Raw genomic sequence first — 20,010 nt, 5'->3', positions numbered from 1 at the left:
AGATCTGAGAGCTGTTCCAAAACCTGAGAACAAAGCCGAGCTTCGACATTTCATTGGCCTCATGACATATTTGTCGCGCTTCATCAAGGACTTCAGTGTGAAATCCACGACTTTTAGAGACCTTCTCAAAAAGGATTCTGAATTCCTATGGGAGCCGCACCATCAAATTGTATTTGATCATCTGAAGAATGAGGTGTCGGAATCATCTCTTCTCCACTACTATCAGCCAGAGGAGCCAGTATACCTCCAATGTGATGCCAGTCTTCAAGGCCTTGGTGCAGCATTGCTTCAGGCCCAAGGAAACCAGGTAAAGCCAGTGGCGTATACAAGCAAAATTCTAACAGATACTGAACAATGTTACACTTGCATTGAACGTGAGCTATTGGCCATCGTGTTTGGCATTGAACGTTTCCACCTATCTGTATGGTCGGAGTTTCATTCTGCTCACCGATCATAAACCAACCGTTGTTGATGATCATTAACAAGCCATTGATTGCTGCCCCACCGATATTGCAACGAATGCTTGTCAGACTCAAAGGGTATAACTTTACAACGGAGTACCACCCTAGGGCAGACAATCAGCTTGCTGATGGTCTATCCCGCCTCCCTAGTCCACTCAATATAATGACAATTGACTTGGACCTGCGTGTTGACTTGGTCCGTTTCTCTTCTGAGAAGTTTTCTCAGCTACAACAGGAAACACTTCGTGATTCTGACCTGAGTCAACTTCGAGACTTTATTATCAGTGGATGGCCAGACCATCTGAATGACCTCCCAGAGGCTCTTAGGACATACTGGAGTTTTCGGGATAAGCTGTCAAATGAAAATGGCGTAATTCTTAAAGGAGAGAGTCGTTATACCTAAGAGTATGAGAAACGACATTCTGCAGAAACTCCACTCAGGCCATTTTGGACATGAGAAAATCAAACTGCTGGCGAAGGACACTGTGTACTGGCATAACGTTAACAAGGACATTTATTGGCTAGTGGAATGCTGTCCTACCTGCCAACGACACCAGAAATCTCAGCTGCCTGAACCACAACAGCAACATGACATTCTGCTCAGACCATGGAGTAAAGTCGGATGTGACCTGTTCTATTTTGATGCAGCTCAGTGGCTTGTCATCGCAGATTATTATTTCAAATTTCCTATTGTTCGCAAACTGCCCGAGTCTGCTCCCAGCCGCACGATTATTGCGACCTTGGGACAGATTTTATCTGAGTTCGGAATTCCTGATACGGTTATGAGTGATAATGGTCCTCATTTCTCCAGCGCAGAATTTCGTTCATTTTTTGGGAAATGGAATTTTGACCACGTCACTTCATCCCCAACATACCCAAAATCTAATGGATTAATTGAGCGCCAAGTCGAGACAGTGAAATCAATCCTCCGCAAATCAAAAAGCGCGGGAAACGATTTTCATCTGGCACTGCTAGCTTGGCGGTCCACCCCGGTGAACTACAACATGGCAAGTCCTGCTTAACTGCTAATGGGCAAAAAAATCAAATCGCTGGTACCAACGAGAATCGCCAACGTGCATGACGATGACAACCTCATCCATGAGGAGCTGGAGAGGCACCGCTAGTTACAAAAGCTCCACCACGATAGGCATGCTCAGGCACACAAAATGTCGTGCCTATACCCTGGACAGCGAGTTCGCGTTCAGAACCACAACACCCATTGTTGGGAGTCAGCCACGGTTCTTGGCATGTGTGAAGAGCCACGGTCATATTTGCTCGCATCACCAAATGGTCAAACACTCTGACGCAACCGAATTCACAATCAGGAGCTCCCAGCATGTGCTGCGGTGCCCCATCAATCTTCGAGCCAAAACAAGAGTTCTGAAGCCACAGTGAGTGGGAACAGCGAACCATCTGCGAGGTCTGGTAATGAACCTGTGAATCATGACTGTGACATCACTCGTGCTACCAGGGCAGAGATGGTTCATCAATCCCCCCAGCGTTCTGCCAGTTTTAGTCACATGTTGCCTCCGTCACATAACCTGACAACTGTCCATACGAGTCTTTGACGATTCCTGACGAGATACACCAGCCGATTTAAGACTAAGTGCCCACTAAATCACACCTCTTTGTTTTTCAGTTGGATTTCCCTTTGTCTGTATTTGGGTATGTTTGGGAGTGCTCCATTTGGGAATATAGTTTATTGATCGTTTTTTTTCGTGCACCAAGCATTTTAATCAAGCATTTTCATTTTCATTTCATCAAGCATTTTCATTTTCATTTCATCAAGCATTTTCTTTCGTGCATCATCACCTTCGAAAGTGTTGCGTTTACATTCTGTACGCCTGGCCATCTTAGCTACTTTACGTGCAGTGTAAACGAACCTTTTCTTTGTTATCAATGGTGATCTCAAGCTTGTGGAGGAGCTTGTATGTGTAATGTATTTGGGAGGACGACTCGGCCATCCTTGTGCTTTTAGTTTTACATGAATTGACTTGGACCGGTGTGTACGGTGTGTACCCTGGTTAGAATAGGTACACCGTATCCCTGCGTGTCGTAAGAGGCGACTAAGAGGGTTGGCGTCAGGAAGGGCATCCGGCCATAAAAACATTGCCTCAAAAAGAGAACCATGACAATTACAACGACATATGGGCAGGGTACAGCCCAAAGTGGAGATCGGTTTCTGAGGTTTGGGACATGGAATGTAGGGACAATGACAGGGAGATCAGGAGAAGTGGTGGAAGTATTGGTCAGAAGAAGAGTGGACATATGTTGTGTGCAAGAGACGAGATGGAAGGGAAGTGGTGTGAGAATGGTGAAGGGTAGGCAGGGACAGAAATACAAGTTCGTGTGGCAAGGGTGCCCGGAGGGCGTGAATGGTGTTGGTGTCCTGTTTTCTGAGGAGTTTGTAGACAGTGTGGTGAGTGTGACCAGAGTGAGGGATAGGTTGATGATGGTGAAAATGCTGATTGGAAAGCTCTTGGTGAACATCATCTCGGGATATGCTCCGCAGGTTGGTCGGAGCGATGAAGAGAAGGACAAGTTCTGGTGTGCGATAGAGAAGCTGATGGAAAACGTGAAAGATGAGGAAGTTCTTGTGGTAGGAGGAGACCTAAATGGACATGTGGGAAGGAGTATGGACGGTTTTGAGGGAGTTCATGGGGGTTACGGATATGGTGTGAGAAATGGAGAAGGTGAAAGGATTTTGGAGTTTGCTAATGGAGCTGATTTGTTGATTTGTAATACTCAGTTCCAGAAAGGGGATAATAAGCTTGTTACATACACGTCAGGTGGGTCGACGACAACTGTTGACTACCTGATGGTGCGTAGGCGAGATAGGGGGCACCTCCGGGACACAAAGGTGATCCTGGGGGAGGAGTCTGTTTCACAGCACCACTTGGTTGTCTGCGACACAAGGGTGAAAGGTGCGAGGAGAGCTCGGCGGGTGAAGTACCAACTGAGAATGAAGGAGTGGAGGTTGAAAGAGGTGACAGTGAGGGAGGCATTAAAAGAGAGGCTGAGTCGGGTCGAGGATGATGTGGTTGAGCTTGAAAGTGGTTGGATGTCAATGAAAGATAGTCTGTTGGGAGCCATTGGTGAGGTATGTGGATGGACAAAAGGACCACCGAGGCACTCGGAAACATGGTGGTGGGATGTTGAAGTTGGAAAGAGGATTGACGAGAAGAGGAAGAAGTTCAAGGAGTGGCAGAAGGCGAAGGGTACGGGAGCAGAAAAAGCAGAGCATGAAAGTTATAAGGCAGCCAAGAAGGCTGCAAAGAAAGAGGTAGCAAAGGCGCAGGAGACATGCAGGAAAATGTTCGGAGAACGCTTGGATTCGGAAGAGGGTCAGAGAGCGGTATTCAGGATTGCAAAGCAGATAACGAAAGAGAGGTGTGATGTGATGGTTGATGGGGGTGAGTTGCTTGAAGGATGAAGTGGGACAAATCGTTGTGGACCCAGATGGAATTAAAGGAAGATGGAAAAGATATATGGAAATGCTGTTGAACACAGAGAATGAATGGGATGGCAACATAGAGAGTAACCCAGTTTTAGGACCGGCAGAGAAGATAACTGAGAAGGAAGTTGAGGAAGCGATAAAAGCAATGAAGAGTAGAAAAGCGGGAGGGCCGAAGGGAGTTGTGGGAGATATGTTGAAGGCAGCAGGAAGTTGGGGTGTGAAGAGAATGACAGAGATCTGTAATCTGGTGGGAAAGAAGGCCGCATTCCAGTGGATTGGGGACTGAGTACCCTCGTTCCTCTATACAAGGGGAAAGGTGACCCTCTGGAGTGTGGCTCGTACCGAGCGATAAAGTTATTGGAGCATGGAATGAAGGTATTGGAAAGGGTGTTGGAGAGGAGGATAAGGAAGATGGTGAAGATCGACGAAATGCAGTTTGGATTTATGCCAGGAAGAGGAACGACAGACGCGCTCTTTATTGTGAGGCAGTTGCAGGAGAAGTACATGGAGAAGAAGAAGAAGTTGTTTCTTGGGTTTGTTGATCTGGAGAAAGCATTCGATAGGGTTCCACGCAAAGTATTGACATGGGCATTGAAGAAGTTAGAAGTGGAGGAATGGTTGATCAGAGTTGTGATGGCAATGTACAAAAGAGCGCGCACAGCTGTAAGGACGAAGGACGGGAACAGTGGTGAGTTTTAGGTGAAGGTGGGAGTGCATCAGGGGTCGGTACTAAGTCCACTACTATTTGTAGCTGTGATGGAGGTGCTGGCTCAGACCGTAAAGGAGGGTTTACCATGGGAGTTGTTGTATGCAGATGATCTGGTGTTGATTGCGGAAAGTATGGATGGACTGAAGGAAAAGATGAACAAGTGGAAGGAAAGTATGGAGACAAAAGGTCTGAAGGTGAATGTAGGAAAGACGAAGGTGATGGCAAGTGGTAAAATATGTGGTGAGGTGGAAAGGACTGGGAAGTGGCCCTGTGCTGTGTGCAGGAAGGGTGTCGGAGTGAACTCCATTCAATGTACAATGTGCGCTGAGTGGGTTCATCAAAAATGTAGTGGTCTGAGAGGGTCATTAACCAGTGTGGCAGCTACATTCAAATGTAAGGTGTGCACAGAGGGAGCTGCAGATGGTGGAAATGTTGAGTTGGATCTTGGAGACGGCGTGAAGCTGGAAGGTGTGAAAACATTTTGCTCTCTCGGAGACATGCTGAATGGAGAAGGTGGATCAGACTCGGCAACGGTTGCTGGAGTGAGATGTGCATGGAAGAAGTTTCGGGAACTGAGTGGCGTGCTGATGAGGAGGGGAGTGTCGTTGAAGCTGAAGGGAAAGGTGTATGCTGCATGTGTGAGAAGTGTTATGATTTATGGGAGCGAGACATGGGTCATGAATGTAGAGCAGCAACGAAGGCTGGAAAGGGTGGAAATGCGAATGGTTCGGTGGATGTGCGGAGTGTCGCTGAGAGAGAGGAAGACAAATGATGAATTGCGAAAGATGATGGGAATAGAGCCTGTGATTGATGCTGTGAAGAGGAACAGGTTGAGATGGTTTGGTCATGTGTTGAGGAAGGATGAAAGTGACTGGTTGAGAAGAGTGATGGAAATGAATGTAGAAGGAAGTAGAGGACGGGAAAGACAGAGAAAGACTTGGCTAAAGACGGTGGAAGAAGACATGCGGGCAAGGGGGTTAACAAGGAGAGATGCAGAAAATAGGGCAAAATGGAGAAGATTGTCATGGGGACCGCAAGGCTAACCCCCGCTCTTGCGGGGAAAATGGCCTTAAAATGCATGTTGTTTGTTGTTGTTGTGTCCATACAAGGTCTGGCCGAGCTGTGAAAGAGCCATGCCGTCTTGATCTATAAAACACTTTGCTTATCTGATGTTTGCATTTCTACACTTTGGTTATCTCGTGACACAGTGTCAGCGGACTTCTTCTTCCTCTCACGTTTTCATGCGCAGAGCATGGGGAGCAGGGCAAGTTTGTGTACAACGGGGTTATTCAGTTCATACGGTATACTCGATACGACGCAATCTCACGCGCGTTCTCAACTCCGAACTCCAACTGCACTCCAACTCATCTCAAAACCCCGAACTGAACTCATAACTTCTCAACTCATCTCTCACCTGCGAACTCATCTCAAAACCCCGAACTGAACTCAGGTGGGGGGCTCTGGGCACAGGGTTATATGTCCCCGCCCTAGCCCGACTCGAATGTTCCATACCCCGCCTTTTGCCGCAGTGGTAAGTCACTCCCCTCGAGCCCTGATTGGCAGCTCGTGCTTACCGATGGCTCCTCCTCCGCCTTCCTTCGGCCTCGGTCGCATTGTTCAGGCCTCCCGCGTGGTATTTCGGCGCCAATACCAACCCAAAGCGCCAGAAGGACACCTAATTTTCATTATCCTACTCAACGCAAAACTAACACAGGAAAGGACTCCGCTTACATTTACTAAGAAATAACTGGGCTGAAGCGAGGCTACATGTTGTAGTGTAACTAACTAGGAGGGGAATTTAACCTTTACTACAAAACCGCAATATATGTATGTATGTATGTATATATATATATATATATATATATATATATATATATATATATATATATATATATATATATATATATATATATATATATATATATATATATATGTGTGTGTGTGTGTGTGTGTATATGTATAATATATATTATATATATATATATATATATATATATATATATATATATATATATATATATATATATATATATATATATATATATATACAATTATACATACGTATATATATATATATATATATATATATATATTCTAACTAACTATCGACTTATGAATGCTTCTTTATGGATAATTATCAGTCATGGATAGTTGAGTCGAACTGAGTATAGGAAAATGTATTTGGCTGGCTTGCAATTGCCTGGTTTTAATCACATAGACACTCATGGTTTATGCCCTGAAGAAATGTGCGACCTTCTGATGAGCTTGCACACTCTGCCATCCTGACAGTAAACACACACCCCTCCCTCTTCCCTCCACCTTGGCTTCAAGACAACTAAGAATTATTTACTTCTGTGTTAAATACAGATCATTTTCTCGATCAAAACTACATTCTTTCCTTCTACTTTCAGGATCTTGCCTTTACACTTTTAGCACATTAATTTCCTTGGTTGTCAAACTTGTTTCTTCCAATGTCCCTGTGTAAGAGTTTTCACCCTTGTGCTATCTGATCAGAATTCTACATCTGTGCAACAATAATGTCCCCCACTCTTTTGAAATGAGTATATCTGCCAAAGGCTCCGAGAGCCGGACAGGAGTGTATTCATGTGACTGAGCGAGTAGCACCCTCCGTGCACGTAAAATAAATCCCTTTGATGCTTTCAACTCCATAGACAAATAAATTGTACTCTGAACCTAACTGAAGTGTTTATTCTTCGACACAGCATACTTGGGTTCACCATTCCCTCAAAAATGATAATATATTCACCTATTGTAATGTTTCATCACTTTATAATGCTGTTACATTTGCAGGAAGGTAGGAATCACTTTAAAACAGGTAGAAATGTGTAGTTTAGTATGCTCCTTGTTTCAGGTCATTTAGCCATTTCAATCTATTAAATAGGGAAATCTATTAAATAGGGAAACTTGCCAAGGCCGTAACAGCCGTAACGTTTAATCTCTACATGAGAGAATTCCACATAGCTATTTGGGCGGTGAATACGCTAACAGATCGCTGTCTCCATCGATCTTGCCAAGGCTGTAACAGCTATCGGCTCAAAATCCTTTTAACTGTTGATTTGGTACAGTTACACATATCGGGAATTTGGTACATGTATCGGGAGTACATACGACATAGCGATTGTGAACACTATTATCGATCACGATTCACGATCACGATCATCACGATCATAGTATATCGATCGCGATTGGAAACACGATGGAATAATATTTACCGATATGAACAGTGATGTGGCTTTTATTGAAATTCTAAAGGTACTGTTTAGATTTTGATGATATGCGTGTGATATGATTCAACGGATGTTTATATAAATCGTTTAAAATAAAAAAAACCCTTCAATTTCTGATATTTTGCCTTTTCATTTGGGCTTCCCAATTGGAGCCCCGCCCATAGGGCGGGTACCGTTGCTAGTATTGTAAATCCATGCTTCCCTCCTCAATCCTCATCCTGCTGTCATACCCATCATCATGTTTTATTCCCCCTGTTATTTGTGGAGGGGAATAAACCCTGCTAAATCAGAACGAAGGATCCCGTGTGCTTTTTGCGGTTCCTGCATGCGTGAAGCTGCCATTAATTGAACGCAGTCCAAGGAAGTAAAAAGCCAGTTTGGTCCATTTGTCCAGTGTTAATCGACGGTTGGACACAACAATACATTGCCCATTGTGAATAATATCTATACAAAATGTGATGGAAAATTGTACAAAAGATCAACAATGCATAATAGCCCATGTTCCATAAGTAGTTGAGTGTAGATGGTACCGAGTTTGAGCTTTGGTGAGCCTTCATCTTCATCAGGTGGAACTGGCCCAAGCTCCTTGATCTTCTCTGTAAGCAGTGACTCCAGAGTGAGGGCATCGTTATACACCTGCAAAGGGTGAACAAGCATAAGATATGTAAACCTTAAAAACGTCATAGTTTATTGATATGACGCAATTAGCATATATAATATGAAACTAAACATGACTTGACAAATTCAGTAAAAATACATAAATACTGATATCAAGGGAACAAATGACATCGGGCAAAGTCAGTGCAATGGAGTTACACAGAACAGGTAAACAAGGAGAAAAGCCAAAAACTTGCAAAGAATAGATTAACAGGCAGGAAATTAAAAAGAGAAACAAGTAAAAAGACCCAAAAATAGACCACCTGGACAAAGGGCACACTGACAAGGGAAAAACAACAAAAGGGAAACTTTTGGAAAGACATAACTGCAGGGAAACAAAGGAAAAGGTAAGAGAGAATAAAAAAGTTAATGGGAAGGAACAAAAGACATGACATGGTGATTTGTTACCATCCTTAAGGAATGGAGAGGTTGTGACAGGATGGACTCAGAGTTCGTTTAACAGAGGAGTAAAGAGAAAAAGGCATGAGGTGAAAAGTCAATTAAAATTTCAGAAAAGGAAAAAGGTATCGTTTTACTAGATGACCAAGGACTGAAAATGGTGATATGAGGAAAGAGGAATTGCTGAGAGAAGACAGGTAGGTGCCCGATCCAGTAAAGAGGTGGTAGAAGCCTACGAGTCAATCAACCTATCTGCGGCTAAAAAGGAACAGTCACGACACTTGAGCTTCCTGCCAAAAGATAAAAATACCCTCAGGGCATTGTATTCCATTGCACGATGAGATGGCAAAGAAGAAACCTGTCTCCCCTTACAATGCAGGTGAATGCTAATACATTATGAGAAGCTGGATAAATCAAAGGAAGGAGTTAGCTCTAAATATTTCAGGTGACCTTTCAGGTGACAGCTTGGAAATGCGTTCACTGGCAGATTAGTAACTAAAATAGTGCCCAGGATTGAACCTCTCTCAAGGTGATCAGATAAGTGAAATGAAATTTTGTTAAACAAAGTACCAATGTCGGACTTGCTAGAATTCACAATCATATTCCATGATAACGACAGGCTTCTTATGTTCTTCAAATTGAAAGACAGAAGAAGCTGCAGCTTGTCTGTTTCTGGAATGAAAAAAAAGATTGGAGTGTTCAGTGAAATGGTACATTGAATTTATAAGACAGCCTTTCTGAGAGGATGGTACAGAAGTAACCCTAATCCTAACACACTTACATTTTAACTGTCTCGTCTGGGTTTGATTCTCAACCCAACTATAAACTGTTAGATTAGGGCTTTGTAGGCAGGGAGTTGCATCACAAAGTTTGTGATAGACTTGGGACAAAAATCTTCCCTGGCAGACCCCACAAGAGAAGAAAATAATTGGGGTAGTAGTAGTAGTAGTAGTTGAGGTAGTAGTAGTAGTAGTAGTAGTAGTAGAAGAAGAAGAAGAAGAAGAAGAAGATTTATGGGAGGCAAAGAGGTGATTGATCTCAAGTTCTAAACCATTGACAACCTTACCTGATGACCTGCAGGAAACCCTCACCTGCTCAACCTCGCCACTCCGCTAAGTCCAGGATAGTTTCCCACTTTCATTCATTCACCCTTACATCATCTAGATTGTGAAATAGCCTCCCTGTGTCTGTTGTCTCATCCTCCTCACTTCAGTCTTTCAAAGGCACTGCCCATCACGACATCATGCACTCGCACATGCACATTGATGATCTTTTCTACAGATCCCAATTCTTGTACTCTGCCCCTCACTAGTCCATCTCTAGGCACTGCACGACGTCATCACCGGGTTCCCGAAGGCCTTCAGAGCCCAGCGATGACAGGCTGCCAAAGTGATGGGCGTACTCAGTTTTCACTCCGTTTGTTTGTTTTTGTACACCGCTCCTTTCCTATTCCATCTCCAGGTGCTGCATGACGTCTTCGCCGGGCGCCAAGCGACAAGTGCCGAAACTAAAACGAGTACTCAGTTTTCACTTTGTTTGTATGTTTGTTTTATTTGTTTGTCCGGGTGATATCTCAGCCATTCTTTGAGCTAGGAACCTGAAATTTGGGCACAGTAGTGAACAAGTGGTTTGGCAAAAACAGTATTTAAAAATTTTTTAAATCAGTTAATTGGTTAATTACTTAATTATTATGGATTTGTTAAGTACTTACTTATTTTCTTGGACATAACAGTGAATAAGTGATTTGGCTATAAAGGGTATTTTTGATTTATTGATTCATCAATTAATCAATTAATTATTTAATATTTTATTTAATTAATTTTCAAAAAGTTACAGATTTGGATGAAACAGTGTTGGTTTAGGTATGCTGTTAGCTAATTGATTTATAAATGAATTATTTTACAATTATTTATTTATTTCAATTACTCAATTAATCAATCAATTATTGTACACCGCTCCCTCCCAATTCAATCTTTATGTGCTGCACGGTGGCATTGCCGGGCACCAAAGGCTCCCTGGAAATGTCATGTGCTGGAGGATATGTTATTTATTTTTTGACGTGGAGGGGGTATACTTTGAATGTAGTTCTACTTGGTTCCCATTCTGCTACTCTCCTGGTCATCGTTACTCGTTTTTTGAGTGGTTCCTCCTTTCTTCCTGGTGTATGCATGTCCAATCCCCTTTATGTGAACCTGCTATCCTTGTCATTTAGCTCCCACATGAGCCTAGACCCTTGTATAAAAATTATTTTTACCTGTCTTATAAATGCTTGGGTTAGCCTGTTTATCATTCTCATCTGAACTGACAGCCCATGATGCTCAGAACCCAGGTTCAAATCCCATGTACTATGTATATTTGTCCGTTGTATACTAGTGTCCTTGCAATAAACATTAAAGTATACTGATATCTATGAATGACTTTTACTTTTTTTAAATTTATGTACAAGTCCCTTTGCTGACTTTGCTACTCCCTTTGTCTCTTCTTGGCAATTCAAAAGTCTCAAGAGAATGCTTAAGTGTCCTTGACACAATTATATGAGCATATTTTACAGTGCAAACGTTTCTCACCTGGGAACCCTCCTCATTGTAGTGTCGGGCATTGCGAAACATGAGAAGAAAATCTTCCAGCATGGCCTCCACAGAGGAATACTTGTCAGAGCGGATAAAATGGTCAATGGTGCGCATATCCACTGGCTCCAGAATGATCTTGTAGTAGTCTGGGTAGTCTTTCCGTGATGGTTTTACCATGAAGAGCTCTGCAAGGCGGCGTCCAGTTCCTGGTTCCGCCGCCTCCAAGACGGTGTTATAGAGTGTGCGCAGATGGTGGCGCAGGGCACTTTCTGATTCACGGCGTTTGTAAGGCTTGAGGAGTCGCCGTCCAGGACCCGTCAAAGAGATTCGGCTAATTATCCTGTGTGGGTATAATGCGAGCATTTAAGAGATTATAATAATGGAAAAAGGAATATTTTACATTTTCTCAAAGAAAGAAGAAGATATACAAGAAAGGAAAGCAAGCTATTCTGCACGTTCAAGAAAAAACGTGATAAAAATAAAAGGCACGCCATCGCAAATCCCCACGCTTTCCACCTTAAGCAAAGTTGAAAGATGGTAAAACGTTCCAACAGGAATGACCAAATATCAAATTTTTAGTTCTTAAAATCTTGCTTTGACCCCTGTGACCCTAAGGCTTCACCCCCTGGGGCATGAACTAGGGGTCAATCCCAAAAATCGTTATATATTCCATGCGCCCCCCAATGTTGATTGCATATTCTAGGTTTCATTAAAAAATGTTATAAAATGTGCCTGTAGTTGCATTTTTTGGTATTTCACCTTTTTACCCTGCCCCAGGGCCACAAGGGGCAGTGCCAAAAATGATACTGCTCTCACAGCTTCTCGCCATGTGAGGTTCATAACTACCAAGTTTGGTGGATTTCTGCACAACCGTTTAGGAGCTACCATGACAGACGGATAGACAGGCAGACTGAAAGACAGATGGAACCAATTACAATATCCCCCTGTTTTTGTAAAAGCATCATTCATAGAATGACAAGCAAGACTTCTCCTGTTTACTCAAACCTTGGATGTACACATATAACAAAATCTAGGTTAATTCTGAATCCTCACTATGTAAGTATATGTGACAGTTCACCTTTCTGGCACTACATTGTTGATAGAATAAACGTGCATACATCAAAAGAACAACACTTTGTCGCATTGTCTTTGTAAACCTAAATGAAGAAGATTTCATAGATTCCTAATCCTGATGATGGCAGCAGCGTCACACTGTGACCTATTTCCATCCGGCGTCTGGTTGTCTGGCATTGAGAAAACTGTTGACAATATCCCATGTTTGACCTTGCAAAACATTCTTTCCCTATGAGGCTTAGCCTGCCTTGTACAATTTCTCTTCGAGGTGGCAGTCTGTGACATTGGGGAGGGATGAACTTGGGATGTTGTTTTGAGTCATTTTGATCTGTGAGGAAAGTATATTAAGCCGACTACGGGTTGTGGCTCGCTGAGATGTTGGTGCCGGCTGTGTAACAACCATGATGTCATACCAAGTGGTGTTACTGGCCTAAACTCCACGTCTTCCATGCATGTATCCTTATCTATTAATAAACCTCTTGTACACTATCCGAGTTTAATGAGGTGCTTATTCCTGGGAATGGGATTCAAACCCACGACAAAGCTGGTGACGAAGGATGGGATTCGCCTGGAGGGAAGAGAGACGATGTCGTTGCTCAATGGCGGCAAGGTTTCCGAGCGCCCTATAGAGAGGTGAGAACTTTCTCGGTAGAATGGTAACTTCTTGCCGCCATTGAGTGAAGGATTCTGTCTTTGCTTGATCTCCGGCGCGGAGTCGAATGAAAGGCAAATGGAAAGGACACGGTTTTTTGTTTTTTTTTGTTTGTATACAAGATCGAGGCTCGTGAAAGAGCGAACATTAATCACACAGAAAGACAAACCGACACATAAAACAGATAACATCGGGAGCGGTAGACAAGATGGGGAGAGAGGAGGAAGGACACAAACACAACATTTGAGAGCAGGGACCGAGAGACATGGAGACATGGAGACATCGAGAGATCTGTGAGAGGGAGAGGGCATTGGGGGGGGGGGGGGGTCATGGGAAGGGGGGTGGGGGTGGGAGAGGTATAAAACATATGGACACTGCCAGGACTTCCAGGAAAGAAGTTGGAATTTCAAACAAGGTGGATCTGGGGTGAATTAGCGGGGGTAGAAAAGATCAAGGTTTTGGATGGGGGAAGATAAGAGATGGTGGTGAACAGCTGTTTTAAAGACCTGGAGGGACGAGTGGGATTGAAGGGAGTGAGGGAGTTTGCTCCAGAGGCGGGAGAAAAGAGGAATGAAAGAGTGAAGGTGAGCAGAGAGCCGAGATTTCGGCAGTTTAACCATCAGAGGGTTGCTGGCAGATCTTGTGCGACCTGTAGGAATATTTGGGGGACAGAGCACAGAGAGAGCTGGGGGTGCAAGGCCGGAGAGGAGTCGGTAGAAGACAGAAAGACCACCTACCTGCCTGCGGTAAGTGAGTGAAAGGCCCTCAGAGATAGCTTCATCGCGGGAGATTCCAATAATTCTGAAAGCTTTGGTTTCGACAGCGTGAAGCCGAGCTAGGTGTGAGGCAGGAGCACCGGCCCATAGGGGAGAACAGTATTCCATTGAGCTGTGGATGAAAGCCTTGTATGTGGTGAGGAGCGCAGGTGTGCCGAGGAAGGACTTCGCACGACGGAGGATGCCCAGTCGGCGACTGGCTTTGGAGGCCAGCTTGGAAATGTGGTTTTCCAAAGAAAGATCATGGCAGATAGTGAGACCCAAAAGCTTGAGCGACAGAACTTCTTGGAGAGGATTGTTGAGAAAGTAGATGGGAAGGTTGTCCAGTCGATCTTTTCGGAGAGACATAGTAAGAGTGTGAGATTTGTCAGGATTGAAAGACATGTTCCACTTGTTTGACCAGTCTGTGATTTTGTCCAAGTCTTCAGAGAGTGAGGAGGCTGCAGACTGCTGATCTGAGGGAAGAGGAATGGAGCGGCAGAGAGTGGAGTCATCAGCAAAGAGATAGAGAGGATTTTCCAGAGAGTCGGAGAGATCATTGATAAAGACCAGAAAAAGCACAGGGCCCAGAACACTGCCTTGGGGAACTCCAGCCTGAACAGGAAGGGGAGTTGAGAGAAATCCATTCAGGGCCACACGTTGACTACGACCAGAGAGGAAGTCCGCAAGCCATGCATGGAGATTTCCATGGATACCATAGGAGGAGAGTTTGGTGAGCAGAGCTGGGTGCCAGAACGTATCGAAGGCACGTGATATGTCGAGGGAGACAGCTCTGATTTCCTGTTTGGCATTGAAGACCTCCATCCATTGTTGAGACAGCAGAAGCAGCATGTCCAGAGTAGAGTGACCTGGTCTGAAACCAAATTGATGATCAGAGATCAAGTCGTTGGAGAAGAGGAAAGATTTCATATCCGAAGCAATGATGGATTCCATGACTTTGCTGATAATTGGGAGCAGGCTGATTGGTCTGTAGTTGCAAGGATCTGTTTTTGCACCTTTTTTGTGTAAAGCGGTAATGTTTGCTGATTTCCAGGATGCTGGCAGATGACCTTGAGCAAAAGAGAGGGTGAAAAGGACAGAGAGAGGGTGAGATAGAGCAGCAGAGCAGGATTTTAGGACCCGTGCGCTGATTCCGTCTGGTCCAGTTGCAGAATCAGAGTCGAGGTTAGACAAAAACTCCTCCACCTTGTCAGGAGAGAAAGACACAGAGTCCAGGAGCAGTTGGGTTCGACTGGGAAGGGTGGGAACAGAGAGAGATGGGTTTGGGACACAAGATTTTGAGGCAAACACAGAGTTGAGGCATTCGGCTTTGTCACGTGCGATGTCAACTGTGTGGCCATTTGAGGTAAAGGAGGGGATGGAGGGGGAACTAACACCAGAAACGGATTTGACCAGACGCCACCAGGATTTGGAGGAAGGAGACAGGTTTGAGAGTTCATTCTTGAGTGAGGAGAGATAGTGCTTCCTGGCACTCCTGAGGGTAGACACACACTTGTTCCGAGCTTGGTGGAAGGAACTGAGATTGCCTTCAGTTGGATTTGCCTTCCAAGAGGCCAAGGCAAGTTGTTTCAGGGCAACTGCCTCACCACAAGATTCAGTGTACCATGGACGGGAGGAAGGGTAAGACAACTGAACACGAGACGGGATAAATCTGTGCATGAGAGAGAGAAGTTTGCTTTGGAAGAATTCCCAGGAAGAATTGATGTCAGAGGCAGTGGAGATGGGAGACCAATCCAGATGATTGATGGCTGCTTGAAGACCGTCCCAGTCGGCCTGAGTGAAATGCCAGACTCGTCGACGCTGAGGAGGGTCTCTGAGAATGGCCAGAGAGATGTCCACTTTGACAAGCACATGATCAGAAGAACCGATTGGAGCAGAAGAAGAGCAGCAGGCATTAGCAGGGAAGTTTGTCATAACCAAGTCTAGAAGAGAAGATACTCCATTGGCTGAGATCCGGGTCGGGAAATTGACAGATTGTGTCAATCCCAGTGAGTCACAGAAGTCCTTTGCTGAGGTGCCATGACTGGTGAGAGAGGAACCCACACCCAACCAGCTGGCATGATGACAGTTGAAGTCACCACATATGAGGAAGAGAGAGTTGGGATGAGTGGATAGAAGTTGGTCCATGTTGTCAGACAGTGAAATGTAAATGGAGTCATCACTGTTTGGAGGACGGTACAGAACACATATGAACAAAAGGTGGGAGTGGAGAGGAAGCCGTAGCCAGAGGTACTCCTGGGGGTGAGGAGGAGAGAGGGCAGTGCAAGGAGAGTGAGGAAGAGAGTTTTTGATAAAGATAGACACCCCACCACCAGGACGAGGCTCAGGTCTATCATACCGGAGGAGGGAGTAACCAGGAAGAGATATTAAGGAATCAGAGACATCTTGAAGGAGGAAAGTCTCTGTTAAGCAGATCAAGTCTGGATTGTCAGAAGCAACCTGTATGGAGAGATCAGTCAGGTTTGAGCGAAGGCCCCGGATGTTTGAGGTCCATACCGTTAATGAAGAGAGAGGGGAAGCATCGGGTACAGGACAGGGGAGGGGAGGAGTAGGGTAAGATGAAGGATGAGAGGGGGAGGTAGGGAGAGCAGTTGATAGTGTGTCAGAGATTACAGAAGAGTTCCAAGAAAGGGAAGGATGAGGAGGATGAAAGGTTTGATGGTGAAGGGATGAGGCACAGTGAGGGGTTGTTTGAGGGGGGGGGGGCAGAGGAAAGTAGAAGGTTGGGGGGGGGGTGGAGGTATGAGATAGAAGGGAGACGAAGTGGGGAGGAGGCAGCTTTGAGGAGGAGGGGGGAGGAGGGAGAATTGGAGAGGAATGGTATGGGGGGAGATTTGAATGGGAGGGGTTGGGGGGGGAGTTTTGAAGGGGAGGAGTGAGGGGGGAGTTTAGGAGGGGAGGGGCAAGGGGGGAGTTTAGGAGTGTAGGGGCAAGGGGGGGATTCGGAGGGGAGGGGCAAGGGGGGAGTTTAGGAGGGGAAGGGCAAGGAGGGAGTTCAGGAGTGGAGGGGCAAGGGGGGAGTTTAGGAGTGGAGGGGCAAGGGGGGAGTTTAGGAGTGTAGGTGCAAGGGGGGGGATTTGGAGGGGAGGGGCAAGAGGGGAGTTTCGAAAGTGGATGATTAATGAAAGACGAACATTGATAACAAATTGGGTTTGTTGTGATTTTCAAGTTAGCAATCCGATTCAGAACGATGGAGGAGGGGTGGAATGAATGTGAATTTAGACCATGTAGTGAGAGAGACGTATAAGAGATTGAATTTCTTTTTTTTAACATGGAATGAGATGGAGAGGAATTTGAAAAAAGCCTTTTAAATAGGAAGAAAAACAGCGTGTTGTAATATACACTGAATAAAACACTGAAGGGGAAAGTTTATACATATTTAAATAATATTAAAACAGAACCGTAAACAATCTTATATGCACAAAGTACCAACGGGGGGGGAGAGCCGAGAGGGACCACCACGAGTCACGTGGACAGGGCAAAAGGTGGATGGCAAGGAGATAATGGGGGCGGGGCGAACAGTACACCTGGACAGAAAGTACAGGATGAGACAAACAGCACACGTGGAGAAAGGAAAAACAAATGTTTTTTTTTTTTTTCCTTTTTGGGGGGGGGGGGGGGGGTGGAGGGTGGGGATTTCAAACGTTAGACAAAGAGTATTATGTTCGGGGTAGAAGGGAAAAAACTAAGAGCCAAGCAAAACACGATGTAGGGGAGTTAAGTAAACAAACACCGATGGGGTACAAGGCCGCACACGCGGAGCAGAACACGATTAATTAATTACGAGTTACAGGAAATTCAAACCAAAACTAACTATAAACAAACAATATTACGCATGGACGATAAAATAACGAGTTGAAATTTGACAAACACATGAATGAAAAAATAACCACTTTGGATGCCCGGAGAGAACCAAGCCTCAAGGTCGGAAGCTTCAACAACTAGGCCACGTGGCGCGAAATACTCGACTATTTTTTACAGGTATGAAAGATTAACACCGATAATAATCTTCCCAGGGACACGCAAAAGGTACACACACGTAAGATAAATACAGTTTCGACAAAAATACAAATGTGACAATTACTTAACTTCGAGCATGCGTGAGGATCGTGGAACAGCTTCGAAAAACCGTGACCGCCTCGACAAGATCTCGCGAGATCTGAATTTGTTGAATTCGGTGCAGAGATTTGTTAAGGATAAGGGTGGGTACAAGTGGCTTTGGGCCCGAGCACTTGTGAGTGTTTCCAGGAGGCTTGGGTCATAGCCTGGACACTCGGACACGCTGTGAGTGTTTCCAAGAGGCAGGCTTTAAAGACAGTCTGTACACGTGCGCGTGTGGGGGTCCGGCAGGAGTGTCACAGTTGGATGCGTTGCGGGTGTCTCTTTAAGGGACAGGTAGTACCTGTACACTCGGATACTCGCCAAACTCTGTGAGTGGGGGTGGGGGGTGGGGGGGGGGTGAGGGCAAGTAAGGGGCACCCCCTATAACCTAACCCCGGTTGCAGAGCAAGGGAAGACCATCAAGACGGGTAATGGACAAGGAATATCTGGTGTTGAAGTATTGAGTAGGAAGGAGAACAAAGTGATCACCAAATTTAAGGTACACTGGGAGTCATTCCACTGGTAGGCTGAGGAATGCCTCCGTAGAAGGGAATCGATCTGTAAAGGCCAGCTTCAAAATGAAAAAAAAAGCCTTAAAATGCACAGGATACCATAAGAGAAGTGTAAAAGATGCTGAAGGCAGCACGATAGGTAGTTATATCAGGGGATTCAGTCGGATCGGGCACTCAAATTAAACGTGAGGTAAGTTTTGGATATTTTGGAAACATGATGTTCAGGAGAATCCTGGTCGCTGGGCCAGGGGACTAAAAATATCCAAAAATGGGGATGGGACCAAACATGTCATATTTGTCATTAGGGGTACACGTGACAGTCACTGCTAAACTATGGTGCAGCAATGAAAACTTAATGTTCATCTTTATGTTCGCACACCTGTGGAGTGTGAGGGGCACGTTTGTAGTGGGAAAGTCCTGCAGCGCGAACGTGCGTGGCGACCCGAGACAGGTGTGCGAGAAGTCGAAGCAATGTACCCCATGCCGGCACGGGGAAGCATGCGTGCACCGGTGAGTGCAAAGGAGAGAGTGGGCAGCGAGGAGTTTGAAGGAACAAGACTGGGGGAGCTGTTTATAGAGACGGACGGTGCTGCTCGATGGTCAGCCTCGCATGCGGAGCGTCGAGAAACAGCACGGGCCCTCTTGTCTGGCACCAGCCCCGTGACTCAACACAGCATCTGGCTGTGCAGATTAAGGATGTCGCAATGTAATGCTCTATCGGGTCAGAGTGCGTCGTTAGAGGGTAGTTGGGACACTGGCTGGTGCGTCAAGGAGAGCTAGTGTTAGCTGTTAGTGTTAGATAACAGAGTTTGATGTTGTACTTTTAACAAGTTAATAAATGCTCACGTGAGGTTCAGAGATGCAAATTAAGGGAGCACGTGGGCGTTCGCGCGGAGCATGCTGTGGTCGCGCACTGGACGGCGGGGCGAGAGGCTGTCGGGGTGTTTTTGGCCCCCACCTTCCTCCCTCGCACAAATCAGCAGGCGATCTCGTGGACAGTCTGGTTCCCATGGCAACAAGCCACAACCCAGCAGGGGATCGATGGGAGAACCATGTGTGATGCGCACAATACAGATGTGCTGTTAGCATAACGACCGCTACAGTTGGTCACGCTGAATGTGAGCTTAATGTATGGATTCGCGAATACAGTACAGTCATGCGTCGCTTTACGCCCGTCCGAACAACGTCCGATCGCTTATACGTCCGTGGCCCATAAAAATAATAAGAAAATAATGGGGATTAAAAAAATCCGTTCAAACAACGGGTCGTAGCGGATGTAAGTGGCCTTAGAGCGGGCGCGCTCATGCATGCATCACGTGTTCTGAAACAAAATAGATTGTGCTGCCAGGCGTATGATGATACAGTACAGTAACTATATATCAATAACAAGTACA

The 20,010-nt window shown here is 45.3% G+C and overlaps 1 protein-coding gene across 7 annotated transcripts in view; it reads right to left on the bottom strand.

Annotated features, from left to right (window-relative positions):
• PBRM1 (polybromo 1) overlaps positions 1-20,010 on the bottom strand; it is a 411,924-nt gene that overhangs the window by 217,832 nt on the left and 174,082 nt on the right. For all 7 annotated transcript variants that reach the window (XM_078776019.1, XM_078776017.1, XM_078776018.1 and 4 more), the window contains exons 14-15: positions 11,499-11,841; positions 8,406-8,511 (exon numbers count right to left, since the gene is read on the bottom strand). In XM_078776019.1, the coding sequence (XP_078632145.1) occupies positions 8,406-8,511; positions 11,499-11,841 (449 nt within the window). The remainder of the gene's footprint in view (positions 1-8,405; positions 8,512-11,498; positions 11,842-20,010) is intronic.

The sequence above is a fragment of the Myxine glutinosa genome, chromosome 4 (assembly GCF_964187855.1).
Source record: "Myxine glutinosa chromosome 4, kmMyxGlut1.1, whole genome shotgun sequence".
Taxonomy (NCBI): domain Eukaryota; kingdom Metazoa; phylum Chordata; class Myxini; order Myxiniformes; family Myxinidae; genus Myxine; species Myxine glutinosa.
The sequence above is the reverse complement of the archived record's forward strand: the minus strand, read 5'-3'. Positions and strand labels throughout refer to the sequence as shown.